The 15,876-nt window shown below is 53.4% G+C and overlaps 1 protein-coding gene across 2 annotated transcripts; it reads right to left on the reverse strand.

Annotated features, from left to right (window-relative positions):
- Positions 1-1,184: 1,184 nt before the first annotated feature.
- IMPDH2 (inosine monophosphate dehydrogenase 2) lies at positions 1,185-13,836 on the reverse strand. 2 transcript variants are annotated; one of them, XM_021531079.3, is made up of 15 exons: positions 13,709-13,836; positions 13,577-13,625; positions 13,381-13,482; positions 13,144-13,218; positions 12,480-12,686; positions 9,061-9,148; positions 8,290-8,489; positions 7,148-7,238; positions 6,375-6,470; positions 4,994-5,065; positions 2,702-2,845; positions 2,371-2,515; positions 2,142-2,285; positions 1,696-1,779; positions 1,185-1,430 (listed from the first exon to the last, which is right to left on the reverse strand). In XM_021531079.3, the coding sequence occupies exons 1-15, from the start codon at positions 13,804-13,806 to the stop codon at positions 1,409-1,411; spliced, it is 1,617 nt and encodes a 538-aa protein (XP_021386754.1). In that variant the 5' UTR covers positions 13,807-13,836; the 3' UTR covers positions 1,185-1,408. The 2 variants fall into 2 exon arrangements, with proteins under 2 accessions (XP_021386754.1, XP_021386764.1); XM_021531089.3 differs by lacking the exon at positions 4,994-5,065.
- Positions 13,837-15,876: the final 2,040 nt, after the last annotated feature.

Here is a 15,876-nt window from a genome sequence, read left to right on the forward strand (position 1 = left end):
TTGTGTGGTGGTTAATGCACTGCACATTGAGGCTGTAACAAATGGGACATGTGCTCACCTTGGGCACTGGGCAGCACGTGTGGTGGTGGGATGCCATGTGCCAGCAGCTTCCTGAGCACAGCCAGCACCAGCAACTAGTGTGTCCCAGCTGGTGCTGGCCCAGCTTGGGCTCTCCAGTGGAGCTTTGTACTGCCCCAGCACAGATATCCCTTGGGCAGTGTTGGTCCAAGGGTGCTGCACCCCCTTTCACTGAAGGCTCAGACTCCAGCAGGGGACTTGGAAAGGGTCCCTGTCCTGAACTGGATGATTCATAATTGGGGATGTCATCCCTGGGGAAGAGAGTACATGTACCTAATGGCAGCTTCATGGCCTGAACTCTGCCACTTTGGCAGACAAAGGCAGGGGATGCAGCTGAAAGGTTAGGGTGGCTTTGCTTAGCAAGGTTCTTCATGAGTGTGTGGTATCAATACCATGACATTATAGTCAAGGCTCTGGTTTTAGTGTATAAATCAAATTTGACATCCCCAAACCACTGATGGTAAACACACACTCTTCAGCAGGAGTAATGTGTGGGACACGTACAACTGATACAGGTGTGAAATACTTCTTGGCTCCTGGCACTGCAAGCACAGATAAATTTGCCAAGCCAGGGAAGTTTGCACTGCTCAGGCCTGCAGAAATGCAGACCAGCTCCTTTATAAACTTGTGCCCCTCCCAATGCATTGCCCACCTTCCAGCAAACAATTGCTCTATTGGAGCCTGGGCAGGTAATCCACAGTGAACAGCCCAAAGAGGTGCAGCCACTGGGCCTGGAGGTGTGGCAACTACAAGAGGTTTAGGGGAAGAATGCAGCAGTTGGACCAGGAATGGGGACCTGGAGCACCCTGGCTGCTGCCACAGCTGGGTTTGGCAGCTTGCAGCAGGAGATAATGGCAATGTAAAACAATTCACTTTCTTACCCAGCAGTCCAGCCCTTGCTTTCTGCTCTCAGGAAGGATTTTTAAAGAAGCCACAAGGTGTTACCCACTCAGCCCTGTCTCGGGGCTCTCCCTCCCTGTTGCCCTTCACATGGACACGGTTCCTTCTGGGATTATCAGCTGCTGCTGACAGTGTAGGAAACAAGGGACAGAGCCAAGGACAGAAAGCAAGGGAGGTAAATAAGAGGGGTCCGGGCTGACACCAACTGCACATCTTTTCATTTTTTTATTGTAAAACATGGCCAACACGTGCAAGGCTCCAGCCCAGGATCGTGGCTCCTGGGTGGAAGGCGGGCCCCGCGGGTGGTCAGAAAGCAGCCAAGGGACAGCAGGAGCTCCAGGCAGCCCACAATAATGGCACTTCTGCAGCAAGAGCAGCTCCCACGCGGAGGGGCGCAGGGCTGAGTGGCACAAGGACAGACACAGATCTCTCAGAAGAGGCGCTTCTCATACCTGCAAGGGAAGCAGCACCAGGGAGCCCCTTTGCTGACCCACCTCACTCAGGGCAGGGACAAAGGTGCAGTATGGAACGGATCCTGCCAGCCCAGGGAGGGGAACCCTCAGCACCCTGACAGGCCACGGCTTGGCCCAGCTGTGTGGTGCCAGAGCAAGCCTATGAATGGCACACCAAGCCTAGGGCATGGCAGCTGAGGTAGAGTGGCTGTTCCTCACCCCCAACGCCCCCCCAGAGTGACAAGGATCCTGCAGAAGCACTTACGAGTGGAGGCCATGCACCCCTCCTTCAACCTGAGCAGACGTTGTCCTCTTCTCAAATTTCAGCTCTCCCGAGTACATCATGGCTCTGAGAAGGAAGAACATCTATCACAAGCCAGGCAGAGTCCAGGGAAGACAGTGCTCTGGCACATGCTCAGCTGGAACATCTGGGATGAGGGTCACTGGGTCCTCCAGCTGTTGGCCAGAATGGTCTTTCCTGTGCTCTCAAGAACCAGACTGGGTAATGTAATCCCAACATTTTGAGCCCAGCCAGCTGAATATCCCATGAGAGACCACTCCTGTGTCCCTGGGGCTGGCAGTGCCCACTGGAGATGAGGGAAGAGAGCTACAAATAACCCAGAACACACCACAGCTTGAGTACAGCTGCACAGGGACTCCAATCAGCAGCACCATGACCTAACCAGAGCACAGGCATGGGGAAGCACTCACCGGACTTGGGTCAGGCTCTTGGCACCGATATCCTGGCAGGAATGCTGGATCCCAGCAATTAGGTATGGAATGAATTTATGGATAGAGCCCTTATCTTGCACTGCACCGGAGACCCCCTGGGCCACTTTAATTTTGTCCGTCTCACTGCATGAAAGCACAAATCAAGGTTATTTGTGAAGCACAGAAACCCCAAAAGCTTGATCTGCTGCCCCAAAGCACCATCTCTGACCTGAAATACCGATTCTGGCTGCCCAAGTTCTTGTCCATGGCATCTAGGGAGCCCATGCCGCGGTATTTCTTCAGCCTGATGCCATCCGAGAAGAAGTACTCGCCTGGAGCCTCCGTGGTGGCAGCCAGGAGAGAGCCCATCATCACTGGCACAAGATAACACAGGAACAGCACATCAGCAGCAGTGGCAGTACTGCAAAATCCCTCAGGGTTCCTGGGCACAGCTCTGGCTGCAGTCCCGTGCCCCCAGCCACCTGCAGGTAAAGGCCCTCACACCCAGTGTGATGCCATATGGAAACACCTCCTGGGGAATTCCCCACAGTGGTGCTCACCTGTGGAGGCCCCGAGTGCCAGGGCCTTGGCGATGTGTCCAACTGTCTGGATCCCTCCGTCGGCGATGACGGGGACGCCGAAGCGCCGGGCGTACTCGGACACCTTGTACACCGCCGTGGCCTGGGGGCGGCCGCACGCCAGCACTGCGGGACAGAGCACAGGCTCAGCCCCCGCAGCAGCACCTCCCCGTCCCAGCAGGCTCTTGCAGGCTTCCAGCACACACATGCTCCAGCACTCAGGACGCTCCTTCCCTAGGCTGAATCCAAGAGAAGCAGATGCCTGGGAGATGCCTGCTGAGACGTCCTCACAGCCCTTGGCTCCAAAAAGCTGTGAGTGACCTTGGGACTGGGGTCCTTGATTGGATGCCTGGGATCAGATGAGACTCGTGGCTCAATCCTTGTGCACAGCAGACATGTGGGGAGCTTGGGAATGAAATAAAGCAAACTCCAAAAGCCCCTCTCCAAAGCATCCCCGGCATGTAGCCATGTCCCACTGCTAGCTCTCTCCTGGAGCTGCCAGACCCCTTGTCCATGTACCCAGCATCTGTATGATGTGCCTCTTGAATGGAAAGGCAGTTGGCTGGGAGAGAGAGCTCATATGCCTGTATATGCTATAGATATAAATATATCTATACATACAGGTCTGCATATACACACAAACACATGCAGCAGTGGGAAAGGAAACAGGCAGAATGGTTTGGTAATAATTTATATTCCTGCCCTGCAATGTAGCAAGGGTTCCATCAAGTTTAAGCGGCCCCATGAGGAGAGAGTTATTAACTTTGGATTTACTTGTTCTTCCCAGTCGGTAGCAGTTAAAAAGCTTCCCGTTATGTGAGGAAAACCAGCACAAGGCAGGTCTTGTAACATGTTGGTCAGCCACAGGCATGCAAGAACACTGAGATAAGCTTCTCTCCGGGAGATGTCCCTTCCCCACGATAACTAGAAGCCTTTTCTTCAGTCATGGTTAGTCCCATAAATTAGGTAAGATTAAGGCCATACAGTATTAGTACTTTGGAGTGTGAACTCCAGGTGTGGTTCAGCCTGCATGGCGGCAGTGCTGGCAGCATGTCCCTGGCAGAGGCCTGCAGGGGCCAGGAGGCTACAATTTCTCTACTCCCAGCACTCAGCAGCAGCTGCTGAGGGAGGGCAGCCAGACTTCAGGCTGAGATTGTGACAGAACTAAATTTAATCAGACCCCAGTGTTCAGCTCAGCCAGCCAGGGAGAGGCTGCCAGTTTTGTTACCAATGCCCTTAAAGAGATGGTCTTGCAGTTCTGCACTGCTGAAGGCCACAGTACAGCTGAAAAACGCTGCCGTGGAAGAGCTCAGAAATGGGTGTTTCTGTGGAGAGAAATACCCATTTCTGAAAGGTTTTGAGTCCAGGGTCTATGGGAGTGTGCCACAGACAGTGCAGGGCCTGCAGAAACCTCTCAAGCACAACCACAGAGGTTGTGCCTTTTAAGGCACAGCTTGGCTCAGGGCCCCTGGGAGCATCGTGCGTCTCCGAGTGTCCCAGTGCCCAGTGCCACAGCCCCGGAGCGCAGCTTCCCAAGCAGGGTTCTGAGCACACACACACGTCACACCATCAGGGTAAGGGTTTGTCCCTTTTAGTGTATTGGCAAAGGGTGGCCCTACAAAATCATCTGCTAGAGAAAACCTTCCAGGATCTGCAGGAGTAAACCTCTTCCTTTGAGGTGTGTCAGAACTAGGAGAAAGGACAAAGCCTAAGGCTTGCCTTGCAGGGGCTGCTTGGTCATCAGAGCAGAGAACACTGCACCCTGTGCTGGGCAGGCAAAAGCCCCTTCTCTCCACAAGACTTGGTGGGGAAAAGATGGGACACAGCTGCCAAGGTGGCCATGTGCAGTGAAGTCCCTCTGTAACTCAGGGGAGCCAGCTCCATGGGATGCTTGGCCAGTGCACAACTTCCCCAGAAGTAGGGCTGCATTTTGAGCCCAATCAAGAACTGCTCAGTGATCACCTCCCAGTACTGGATCAGCAGGAGCATGTCTGGCTAGGGATCCAGAAGGTGTAGTCAGGCTCCTAACGGGATTTTGGAGTGGAGAGGGCAGGCCTGAATTCCCTCAGCTTGAACAGTTCAGATTCTGCTTTACGAAATCAGAAAGGCTTCTCAGAATTAATTTCGGATTCAAAACCAGTATCCAAAGCCACAAAACCCCAAGTGCATCTACAGCTAAATTATTCTCAAACAAGCAGTAGGGCCATGTGCAGCCAAATCAGGGTCCTGCTTCAAGACACATAATTAGGGTTGGGAACAGGGCAAGTGACTTACTATAGGTGCCCGTGACAGTAGAAGGGCATTTGGGGCTGTGGGACTTTAGGTCTGGAGGGATCTTTGGAGCAGCTAAATAAAAACAAACACACACATTTTAGAGACAGAAGAACAGCAGCAGAACAAAGGACCCCAGAAGTGACCTGCTACTGGGCAGAGCATACGGTGTGGGACAGAGCTGACTTTGCTGACCCTTCCTATCCCGAGCCAAGCCAGAGGCCACATCCAAGGCAGCCAGGCCCGGCTGTGCACAGCGCATGCTTGCCCTACCCCAGCAGCCACCCAGAGAGGTGACCCCTACCCCAAAAACCCAGAGTTCTTGCCCATAACAGGACCAAAAACGTGGGGAGCTGCAGGCAAGAGTTCTGCAACCACATCTCTGAAATGCCACATTCTACCTCTGCTCTACACCTTCACTAAAATCAGCACCCAACCCCGATCCCAGGGCAGCTGGAGGAACCCCAGGGACATTCACCACTCTGCAGATCAGAGCATGCCTTTGCCTCAGAGCCAGGGTAGGACATGTGTGTCCTGGCTCTGCTCTGGCTATGGAAGTGTTAGTCCAAGGATATTCCTCCCTCCTTAGAAAGCTGACCTGAGGCAGACTGCCCTGACTGGGAACTCCCTGCAGCCAGGCAAAGCAGGAACACAGCACAGGTCCAGGGCTGCTCACAGGCTCCATGCTGGAAAGGGCAGAGCTAACACAGCTCCTACAGCCAAGCAGCTGCTCACTTGCTGCCTCCTATGGCACAGACCAAGGACCAAAGCAGCAAGGGGCTGTGCTCATGGACTGCAGCACCTTGCTGCACCACCACTCGGTGCCCTACCTGAGATCCAACACACAAGGACTGAGTCTGTCCTCAAGGCAGACTTCCTTCAGGCCCTGGGGGATGCCCCTCTTGCCTTTTAGCTAAGGGTGGCACAGCCTCTGCCCCACACAAGCTCTGTCTAACAGCAGAGACAAAAGCAAAAAATCCCATTTTGGCCTGGAAATTGCAAAGGCATCAAGTCCAGATCAATACTCAGGCATCACACACACTGCTTCCAGAGGGAAAGGGAGCACGGACAGCCCAGGGCACTTCACCCATCAGCACTGGGGATCCACTAAGCCTCTCTCACTGCAGAGCCATCAGCTCCCCCCAGGCAAAGCCACCATCTGCCACACCAGCTCTACTCAGTCTCGGTCAGTCCTGGGAAATGCCTTTGCTGCTGCTGCCACCCCAAAGGTTGGAAGTCCTGGACAAAGGGGGTGAAAGAGGTCTTCCTATGGACACTGCCCTCACAAGGGGAGAATTCCATCCCAGCCATGCTGCTTTTCAGCAGGGAATTTCTACTAAGCAGGTGTCTTCAGCCTATTTAGGAGGTGGCTGATCTCTCTCACCTTCCTGTGTGATGCAGATGGAGCCACTGCCCATCCCGACCCTCAGGGCATCAACCCCCGCATCAATGAGGTTCTTGGCCTGAGCCGCAGTCACCACTGTGGGGAGCAAAATATCGGTTTGAAAACAGACCAGCACACTTGCAAACAACACTTCTCTGCTCTGAAGGTTCCCCATGGCTGCCAACACCCCCGCCCAGGCAACAGCCTGTGCCAGAGCCAGGCCTATCTGGGAGGAGCAGTGAGTTTCTGCTCCAGCTGCCACGGTGGGTGAGGTGGCACTGCCCCTTTAGGCTATTCTGCAACGCACTTCTACCCAAAGGCTGAGGCAGCAGAAGTCACGGCATGATCCCAGGCACTCTCTGGGCCACACGAGGTAGGGAGGCCAGAGTACAGGGTAACAGCAGCATCAGGTAAAGACAGCAACCACTGGACTCTGCTGTTAAGAGGCAGGGAAAATTGCCACTAGATTTCCACATCAAGCAATATTCATTATTAAGCAAAATTTTAAACTGGTGTGTAAAATAAGCTAATACATAATGTGCTATGGAGGACTGTAACATGCTGTGCAGCAGAACAAAGGTTTCTAAGTATCTGCAGCAGTAAGGTACAGTCCTGTGTCTACAGTGGTCTTGCTCCATTTCACAAGTCAGAGGAAACCAATTTAAGCTCATAGAAATTTACCAAGATGACTGTTTCATTCCCATCCCTGCAGCTCCCTCTATGTCTAATAAACAAATGTCATTTAAAGACAAGAGTCTTCAACACACGCCTACCGTTTCCTCCAATAACTTGTAGGTTGGGATATTTCTCCTTAATGTATTTTATCATATTGATCTGGAAGATGGAATTCCCCTGAGAGGAATCCTGCAACAGAAAGAAAATCAGTTTCAACCAGAATTTCTTCAGATTGCAAATGCTGCTTCAGAAAAGTTTCAGACTTTTCACTCTGCTTGCTGGGGTCTCTGTGAAGCTGAGTAACTGGCAAAATGACTCCCCAGACTGGGCACAGAACCCCAGAAGCTGCTGCCAAGACAGGAATGTACTTCCCCGCACAAGGAAGTATATTGTAAAGACTTCAGTATGCTAAAGACTTCAGTAATATCCTTCAGGTTTAATCCTGTAGCTTCTACAGAAGGCAACAAACAGAACATCTGGCTGTGGGTAAGAACCATCTGGCTCTATCACCAGGACACTGCCAGCCGTGCCTCAAACTACAGGTGAAATGGAGAATGTTCCTTGTGAAACCCAGCAGGGCTGGTGGGGGATGCACCTCGCTGCTGTGCAGCTCAAATACCAGATGTCAAGCACTGAGCACTCAGTCCCTGGCAATCTCTGTGACCCAGTCAAATGATGTTTGTTAAACATTTCCTACTGCACAGCCATACCCTCGGAGCACAGCAGACTCACAGCATCACAACCAATGAGAAAACCGTGTGCCAATACAGGCAGTGACAACCTGTGCCTGAAAGTTTACAGGCCAGAAAGGGAGACCAGCAGAGCAGCTCTGCGCTCACTGACCACTCCTGAACATCAGTAAGAGAGTCACTAACACACACCAAAGGGATGAAGGGAAACTGATAAGAAGCCAAATATTCAAAACCAGTCAGGAACATCAGAGAGGCTGGTGGCAGAGTGGAAGAGGTATTTGTAGAAGATTTTGTATTAACTAACACTGTTTCTCTTCTCAGCCTTCAGGGCTTCAATGCACCCTATGAACTCCTTCAGGTCACATAAGTCTCCAGGGAAGAGGAATCCCTCCAATCTGAGGACTCAAACAAGACTGAGAGGTCAACAGACTGCCACATTCTAACACAGAAAGGCCTGTGACAAGGACAGTGACATTCATCCAGCCTGGAACTCAACCTCCAGTGTCCCAGGCTGACACAATGGCCATGGCTCCCCCGTGGGTGCTCACCAGCACGACGGCGTCCACGCCAGCCTGCACCAGCAGGTCCAGCCGGTACTTGTCATCCTCGTGGGTCCCGATAGCGGCACCACAGAGCAGCTGCTTCTTGGAGTCCTTAGAAGCCAGAGGGTAGTCCCTGTTCTTCTTGAGATCAGTGCGGGCAATGATAGCCACCAGCTCGTCATCTTCATTAACAATTGGCAGCTTGCCTGGAAACAGACAGAAAGAACATTACTGCGGGTTTCTGCAGGAGACAGTCGTTAGCTCAGAGCAGGGCAACAGGCAGGCAAAAACTTCTACAAGATGGAGACTCAGGTGTGTTACCAAATCTTGCTTGGCCATGGATGCCAGCAGCCCTGGCTTGAGAAACAGAGAAAGGAGTTTGTAGGACTGGAGAAGGACTCAGTATTTTTACATCAACCATAGAAAATGTGCGCATTTTTAACTAATTAGATGCACAACGCCCTATTAAAAGTCAAACTACTAAACCCTAAGACAGCTGAACTGAGCACTGAAATGCAAAAGCCAGGCCAGAAAATGAAAGACGTGTGGCTAGACAGCTGAACACTGGGCTGCCAAGAATCCCTCAACTCCAAATATCCAAACATATTTGAGATGAAGGCACGTGAACTCTGTACCCCAGCAGAGGGCTGTGGGCACTGTGTTCACTGCTGTCTCCCATGTTTCGCTCACACAGGGACTGTGTGCCCACATTCACCCACTGCTGCCCGGCCCAACGCTTCCACAGCTCTCCCTCATGCCACAGAGGGTCACAGGTACCTTTTTTACTCCTTTGCAGAATTTCATTTGCTTCTTTCAACATTACGCCAGCTGGGGCCACAACAAGATCCTCCCGCTTTGTCATAATCTAGTGGGTGGGAGAAGACAAAAAGTCACAAGAACTCCTTCACACTGATCTGAAAATACCAAACCACCTGCCCACGTGAAAAGCTCCGCAGCGGCCGTGCAGGAGTGCTGCACAAAGAGCCCCCAGCACAGCAACACGCCTCCAGAAACACACAGGAAAACCTCCAGTGTGCTGTCCCCATGCGGGCACTGGCACAGGCCCCAAGGCCATCAGTGAACTGAAAACAGGAGATGGCAGAAAGCCTCAGGAAGAAAGTGAAAGCACCTGGAAAAAAGGGACAACTCTCAGATGATCTTTATTTGGGCTATCACCCTAACAGCTCCCCCTTTCATTGGAACACATGCAAATAAGGGCTGGAGACATCTCTGGAGTCTCACGCTGTTCTGGCAGAAATGGTGCCCTCAATCTTGTTTTCAGGCAGCATCTCCAGTGCACAGGCCCTGGAAGGGCTCTGCCCAGAATAACTCACTGCTGCTGGTAAGGTCAGTGGGGCACAGGAGTTGCATCAATGCAAACATGCACACCCATACTCACCCTGATAAACAAGGACCAAAACACAACACAAAGCAAAGGGCAGTGCTGCACACTGGGGACATCTGACCTGGTATGGTAGATGTTTTCATCACTTTCATCTCAACAGTGGTGTCCCACTGGGAGAGCAGCTCCAAGAGATCATGAAATCTCCATCACTGGAGATTTAGACACAGTCCCACAAAACCTCCTCCAGCTCAACCTGCCTTGAGCAGGTGGCTTGACAAGAGACCTCCCAGTCTCTTTCCAACCACAGCATTCTGTGGTCATCAAGTCCCCCATGGAGCAAGACCATTACAGACACAGGCCAAAGGTTATTTGAGAAGGGTGGGCAGAGCTAAAAGGGAACATTCTCTAACCCTTCAGAAGGTAGATCAGCTGCATACAAAGAAGGAACATTTTAGTTATTTCTATCATGAGAACAGACATTTTGCATCAGAAAGAGGCTGACCATGCCTTCATCTACCCAAAATGCTGTGACAGAACCCAAATCTCAAGATAAGCTTGAGGCATCGCAGACATATCACAGAATCACTGGGTTGGAAGAGACTTTCAGTATCATCGAGTCCAACCCATGCCCTAATATTTCAATTAAACTATGGCACTGAGTGCCACATCCAGTCTTTTTTTAAACACATCCAGAGATGATGAGTCCACCACCTCCCCAAGCAGACCACTCCAGTGCTTTATCACTCTTTCTGTAAAAAACTTCTTCCTAATATCCAAGGTGTATTTCCCTTGGCACAGCTTAAGCCTGTGTCCTCTATCAGTTGCTGCCTGGAGAAAGAAACCACCCCACCTGACTACAGCCACCTTTCAGAAAGTTGTAGAGAGTGATAAGGTCACCTCTGAGTCTCCTTTTCTCCAGGCTGAGCACCCCCAGCTCCCTCAGTCGTTCCTCACAGGGTTTGTGTTCCCAGCCCCTCTCCAGCCTCGTTGCCTCCTCTGGACACTCTCAAGCATCTCAACGTCCTTCCCAAACTGAGATCCCAGAACTGGATACAGCACACGAGGTGTGCCCTCACCAGTGCTGAGTACAGGAGAGGAATGACCTCCCTGCTCCTGTGGTCACACTGTTCCTGACACAGGCCAGGAGCCATTGGCCTTCTTGGCTGCCAGGGCACACTGCTGGCCCATGTTCAGCTGCTGTTGACCAGTGCCCCCAGGTCCCTTTCTGCCTGGGCGCTGTCCAGTCACACCATCCCCAGCCTATAATGCTGCAGGGGGTTATTGTGGCCAAAATGCAGGACTGGGCACTTGGACTTACTAAACTTCATCCTACTGGACTCTGCCCATCCCTTCAACCATTCCAGGAGTCTCTGCAGAGCCATCCTACCTTCCAACAGATCAACACTCCAACAGCTCCCAGCTTAATGCATCTGCAAATTTACTAATGAAAAACTCAATCCCCTCATCCATGTCATCAATAGAGATATTGAGCAGAGCTGGCCCAGCACAGAGCCCTGAGGGACACCACTGGTGCCTGTTCCCAGCTGGATGCAGCACTGCTCACTGCACTGGGCCAGCCATCAGCCAGTTCTGAGCCCAGCACAGAGTGCTCCTGTCCCAGCCATGGACTGCAGCTTTTCCAGGAGTGTGCTGTGGGAGACAGGGCCAAAGGCCTTGCTGGAGTCCAAACAGACACATCCACAGCCTGTCCCGCATCCACCAGGAGGTCACCTGGTCATGAAAGGAGACCAGGTTGGTCAAACATGACCTACCCCTCCTGAACCCCTGCTGGAGGGTCTGACACCCTGGCCATCCTGTAAGTGCTGTGTGATGACACTCAGTGTAAACTGTTCCATGACCTTACCGGGTACTGAGGTCAGGCTAACAGGTCTGTAATTTCCAGGATCCTCCTTCCCACCCTTTTTGTGATTGATGCCACATTGGGCAGCTTCCAGTCATCAGGAACCTCACCAGTGAGCCAGGACTGTTGGCAAATGATGGACAGTGGCTTCACAAGCACCAGACACTGACAGTAGAAAGTTTCCAGCCCTGCAGTGCTGAATGACCCAAAGAAAGTATGAGGGGAGATTCTTATCTGGCTCCTCTGAATGGGCAGCATTGCTTCAAAAGACCCATGTGCACTTCTACAACCTACTCCTAGTTTAAGGCTCTTGTATCACGTATTTGTAGCTAATTCCAAACCAAAGAGGGATCAGCATGTGACACCAGGTTTGGTCAGCAAGAGCTAAAAATATTTGTGAGCCAAGAGCAAAGTGTGGCCAAGAGGCACTGGAGGTGTAACCTGACAGCACTGCAGGTCTCCAGTTACACAGCTTGTGTAACTGGAATCACAGAACGTTCTCCTGCGTGAGGGGAGTCTGACAGCAAAGCATTATGAAGGCCAGACTGCAAGTTCAGGGGGTTATTTGGAAGAGCAACTAATCCAGATGATGTGCACAGGGAAAGGCAGCCCAGAAAAGGAAGCTCAGCACTTGGAGGGTTTGCTGGGCAGAGCACAGCTGCTACAAAGCTGGCCAGTGCCAGCATGTGGGACTACAGCAGACCACGAACACTGGCAATCAATTAGTGAAGGGGTGAGCTTCCACCGCACCAAAAGATGACCCCCACGACTCACATAAAACTGCATGGGACTGCACTGCACAAGGGTACAAATGAGCAAGACACTCTCCCCTGGAAATACACTTGCAGACAGATCTGCAGACCTAAGCTGGAGCCGCTCCCTCCCACTGGCAGAACACCCTCACAGCCACACACTCACCCTTATCCTTATCACAACCCACACGGCTTCCTAACATAGTGTTCACACCCATCAGGTGTGAGCACTTCTCACCTCACCGAGGGGCAGGTCATGCTCTGACTCTTTCAGGAAATCAATATCTCTGGACGAGATGATCCCAACCAGCTTGCCCCCCATCTTCCCATTGTCCGTGATGGGAATCCCACAAAATCCATGACGAGCTTTTGCTTCAAACACATCTCGCACTCGGTCATTGGGGCTCAGCACCACGGGGTCTGTGATGAATCCTTGCTCGTATTTCTGAAAGGAAGCAGATCCAGCAGCCAGGCTGAGTGGCACTGCCAGGCCAGAGAGGAGTGAAGCACGTGCCTGCAGGTTCCTGCAGCCACTCACACGGCTCTGCCATTACCCAGCCTAGCCACATGCTCACCACCAGGACGACTCTCAAACCAGCAACAAGGCTCACCCAAATAATGTTAAAATCAAAGAGCCTCCCGGCTAACCTCCTCCCTGAAATGATGGGGAATATTCCCACACCAGGAGCACTCAAGTCCCAGGCTGACCATAGACAGTGCCTGGCACATAACAAGAGGTCTGTGCCTGCAAACCCTGGCAGCGCTACAGCTCTGAAACACGAAGATCGGGCACACGTCAGCAATCTCCCCACACAGCTCATTCAGCGAGGCCAGACCCGCTGCCCACCTCCACAGAGGCCCCCGTGCCAGCACGGCTCGGTGCTGCCGCTCCAGCCACTCACCTTCACCTTCCGCACCTCGTTGGCCTGGAACTCCGGGGTGCAGTTGTGGTGGATGAAGCCAATTCCGCCGGTCAGCTGGGGACACAAGGGCGGCTGTGAGGCAGCGCGGACGCCGCAGCAGGCGGCTGCAGCGGGGCCGGTGGAGCTGCGGGGAGCCCGGGGCGGCCCCGCGGAGCCCCCGGCGGCGCTCCCTGCCCCGAGGGCGGCACAGGGGACCCGCCCGCGGGGCGCACTCACCGCCATGGCGATGGCCATGCTGGCCTCGGTGACCGTGTCCATGGGCGAGGAGACCAGCGGGGTCTTGAGGGTGATTCTCTTGGTCAGCGCCGAGGTCAGGTCCTGGCGGGGAGGCAGGCGGCGGCGGCGGGTGAGCGGCGGCGCCGCCGCAACCCCCGGCCCGGCCCCGGCCCGCTCCCCCGCCCCGGGCACTCACCACCTGGTCCGCCGTGAAGTCGATGTACCCCGGGAGGATGAGGAAATCGCTGCGGGGTAACGAGGGGAGACGCGTCAGCGACCGCGGCGACCCCGCGCCCCGGTCCCACCCCCCCGTGCCGGCCGCACTCACTTGTAGGTGAGCCCATCGCCGCAGCTGAAGAGCTGCTGCGCCGTCAGCCCGTCGTCGGGCACGTAGCCGGTGCCGCCGCTGATCAGATAGTCCGCCATGGCCCCGCCGCGTGCCCGCCCCGCCGCACCGAGCGCACGCGCGCCGCCGGGAGCCCCCGCGGCGCCCGCCCCGCCGGGCGAGGCGAGCGGCTCCGCAGGCCCGGCACACAGCGCCCCCTGGCGCCGCGGAGGCCCGAGCGCAGCCCCCGCCCCGCGCCGCGCCAGCCGCGGCGGCGACACGCCGGGCCCGGTGCCGGCGCGCTGCCGCCCGAGCAGCTTCTCAGCACCGAGCCCGCGTGTCTCCAGCCCGGTGACACCGGGTCATCGCGGCTGTTCTGAGCTCAGCCGACAAGAGGGAGCTGAACTCCAGTGCAGCCCAATAGGCCCTGCGTGCCAGGCTCTGGCTTGGCTGGCACCAGCTTGTGGCACCAGTACAGTGTGATACCTGCTAGAAGACCACCTAAAAAAGCCCAGCTACGGGTGACATGGTGACATACACAGAGAGACACTGTGGGTTGGCAGCTAAGTCCAACACCAGGTACTCCCACAGCTTAAGAAGACAAGAATGGGCTTATTGGGTCGGTGGTGAATGCAGAGCTGGGACAAACCAGCAGAATCCAAACAATTTTGTAAATCAAAGGGAGGAAGGATGAAAGTCAAGAGACAGCAGCAAGGCCAGTCTTGCACCTCGAGCAGGATGAGAGGCAGCAGTCTCCCCACAGAGGATCCAAGGTGATCCCAGCTAGGCATTAGCCCCCTCTTCCCAAAGTCACCAGGCCAGGCTGTAGAAACAAGCAGTGTGAAGAGGATAGCTGCACACTGGGGATGGGGGCGTAGCACCTTCAGATCTGTACCACAGACTGGGGCTGGAGGGAGGATTTTGGAGAAGAGCAGTAGCAGGAGGACTGTGCCCAGAGAAGCAGAACAGGCACAAACACAGATCTGCCTCAGATGAGCCCTACATGACACAGCAGTTGCCTTTTTCCAGGATGAGATGTTCCCATCCCTGCAGTTCCATTTGAGCATCAGGAAAAGTTCCTGTACTGCAGGTTACTGAACAACTTCCTCCTCTTGGTTTACTTGCTGTGACATTCCAGATTCAGCCTCAGAGCATGAGGGACATGAGACAACCACACCCCTTCTCACCTGCTCCCTGTAACACCCTGCCCAAGGCAACCCCCTCTCTAACAACTAACTACTTCAGGGACTAAAGTACAGTGGCCCTGTTCCTACAACACCCTGCTGCAGAAGGTTAATTCCTTGTTCAAAGATCAGAAAGTAGCTTCAAGAAATGTGTTACTCATGTCACTACCCTGTAGGACACAGGAAATGCGAACAGAGATCGGAAAGCGCTGCCTGCCAAGGACATGCGCTCGAGGCAGCATCACCTGTCACAGGATCAGCACAACAGGAGGCATCACACCAGACCAAGATCAGTATGACAGGTCTCTCTACCCTTATTTAAAAAAAGAACAGGCTAACAAAGGTTCACTGAGCCTACCTGGGAGGCACACACGGATCTGAGCTGTTGTGCTACGGGCACGGGCACAGCAGTAAACAGGCATGTTGGCTTCTGTTCCAACAGAAACATCAGGCAAAGTTTAATGGTTCTCAAACAGACTACAACAAAAGGCTGCAGGGAAAAACATTTTATTTCCAAGCAGATTACAAAGAGCAGAGAATATAAGAGTAAAATTAAATTAAAAAAATAGTTGAGTGCATCTCTTTAAAATGATTTGTAGTGTGAGTTACTCACGGGGCAAAGCTACTGGAGAGTTCTGAAGGTCACTTTGCAGGATGCCAATCACATGTGCTGTTTAGACCTGGGTCAACACAGGAGGGACAGACAAGATGTATTTTGCATATAGGCTGCACACTCATTATCAAGCGAGGTTTTGGGCTGCAAGTGGACCCTGCCTTTTTGAGACATCCCCTCCACCTCATTCTCTCCTGCAGTTCCCTCGAGCTCTAGACATGGTTTATTGCTGCTGAAAGTGGGTTTAATCTGTCTTCCCGTTCTGATGAGCTCCAATGCCAAAGGAGAAGCAGGCAAACGTGTCTGCCATGCACAAGGTTACAGGGAACGTGACTGCAGTGCTAAGAGCAGAGCTTCAGCCACGCAGCAAAGGA

The sequence above is a fragment of the Lonchura striata genome, chromosome 12, assembly GCF_050655825.1.
Source record: "Lonchura striata isolate lonStrDom1 chromosome 12, ASM5065582v1, whole genome shotgun sequence".
Lineage (NCBI taxonomy): Eukaryota > Metazoa > Chordata > Aves > Passeriformes > Estrildidae > Lonchura > Lonchura striata.

Excerpts from the sequence above, each read along its gene's own strand:
- IMPDH2 (XM_021531079.3), bottom strand. The coding sequence starts at position 13,806 with ATGGCGGACTATCTGATCAGCGGCGGCACCGGCTACGTGCCCGACGAC. Across the intron at positions 8,490-9,060 it reads TCTGCAAAGGAGTAAAAAAG|GCAAGCTGCCAATTGTTAAT; the intron begins GTACCTGTGACC and ends GTCTGTTTCCAG. Across the intron at positions 2,516-2,701 it reads GGCACTCGGGGCCTCCACAG|TGATGATGGGCTCTCTCCTG; the intron begins GTGAGCACCACT and ends ATCTTGTGCCAG.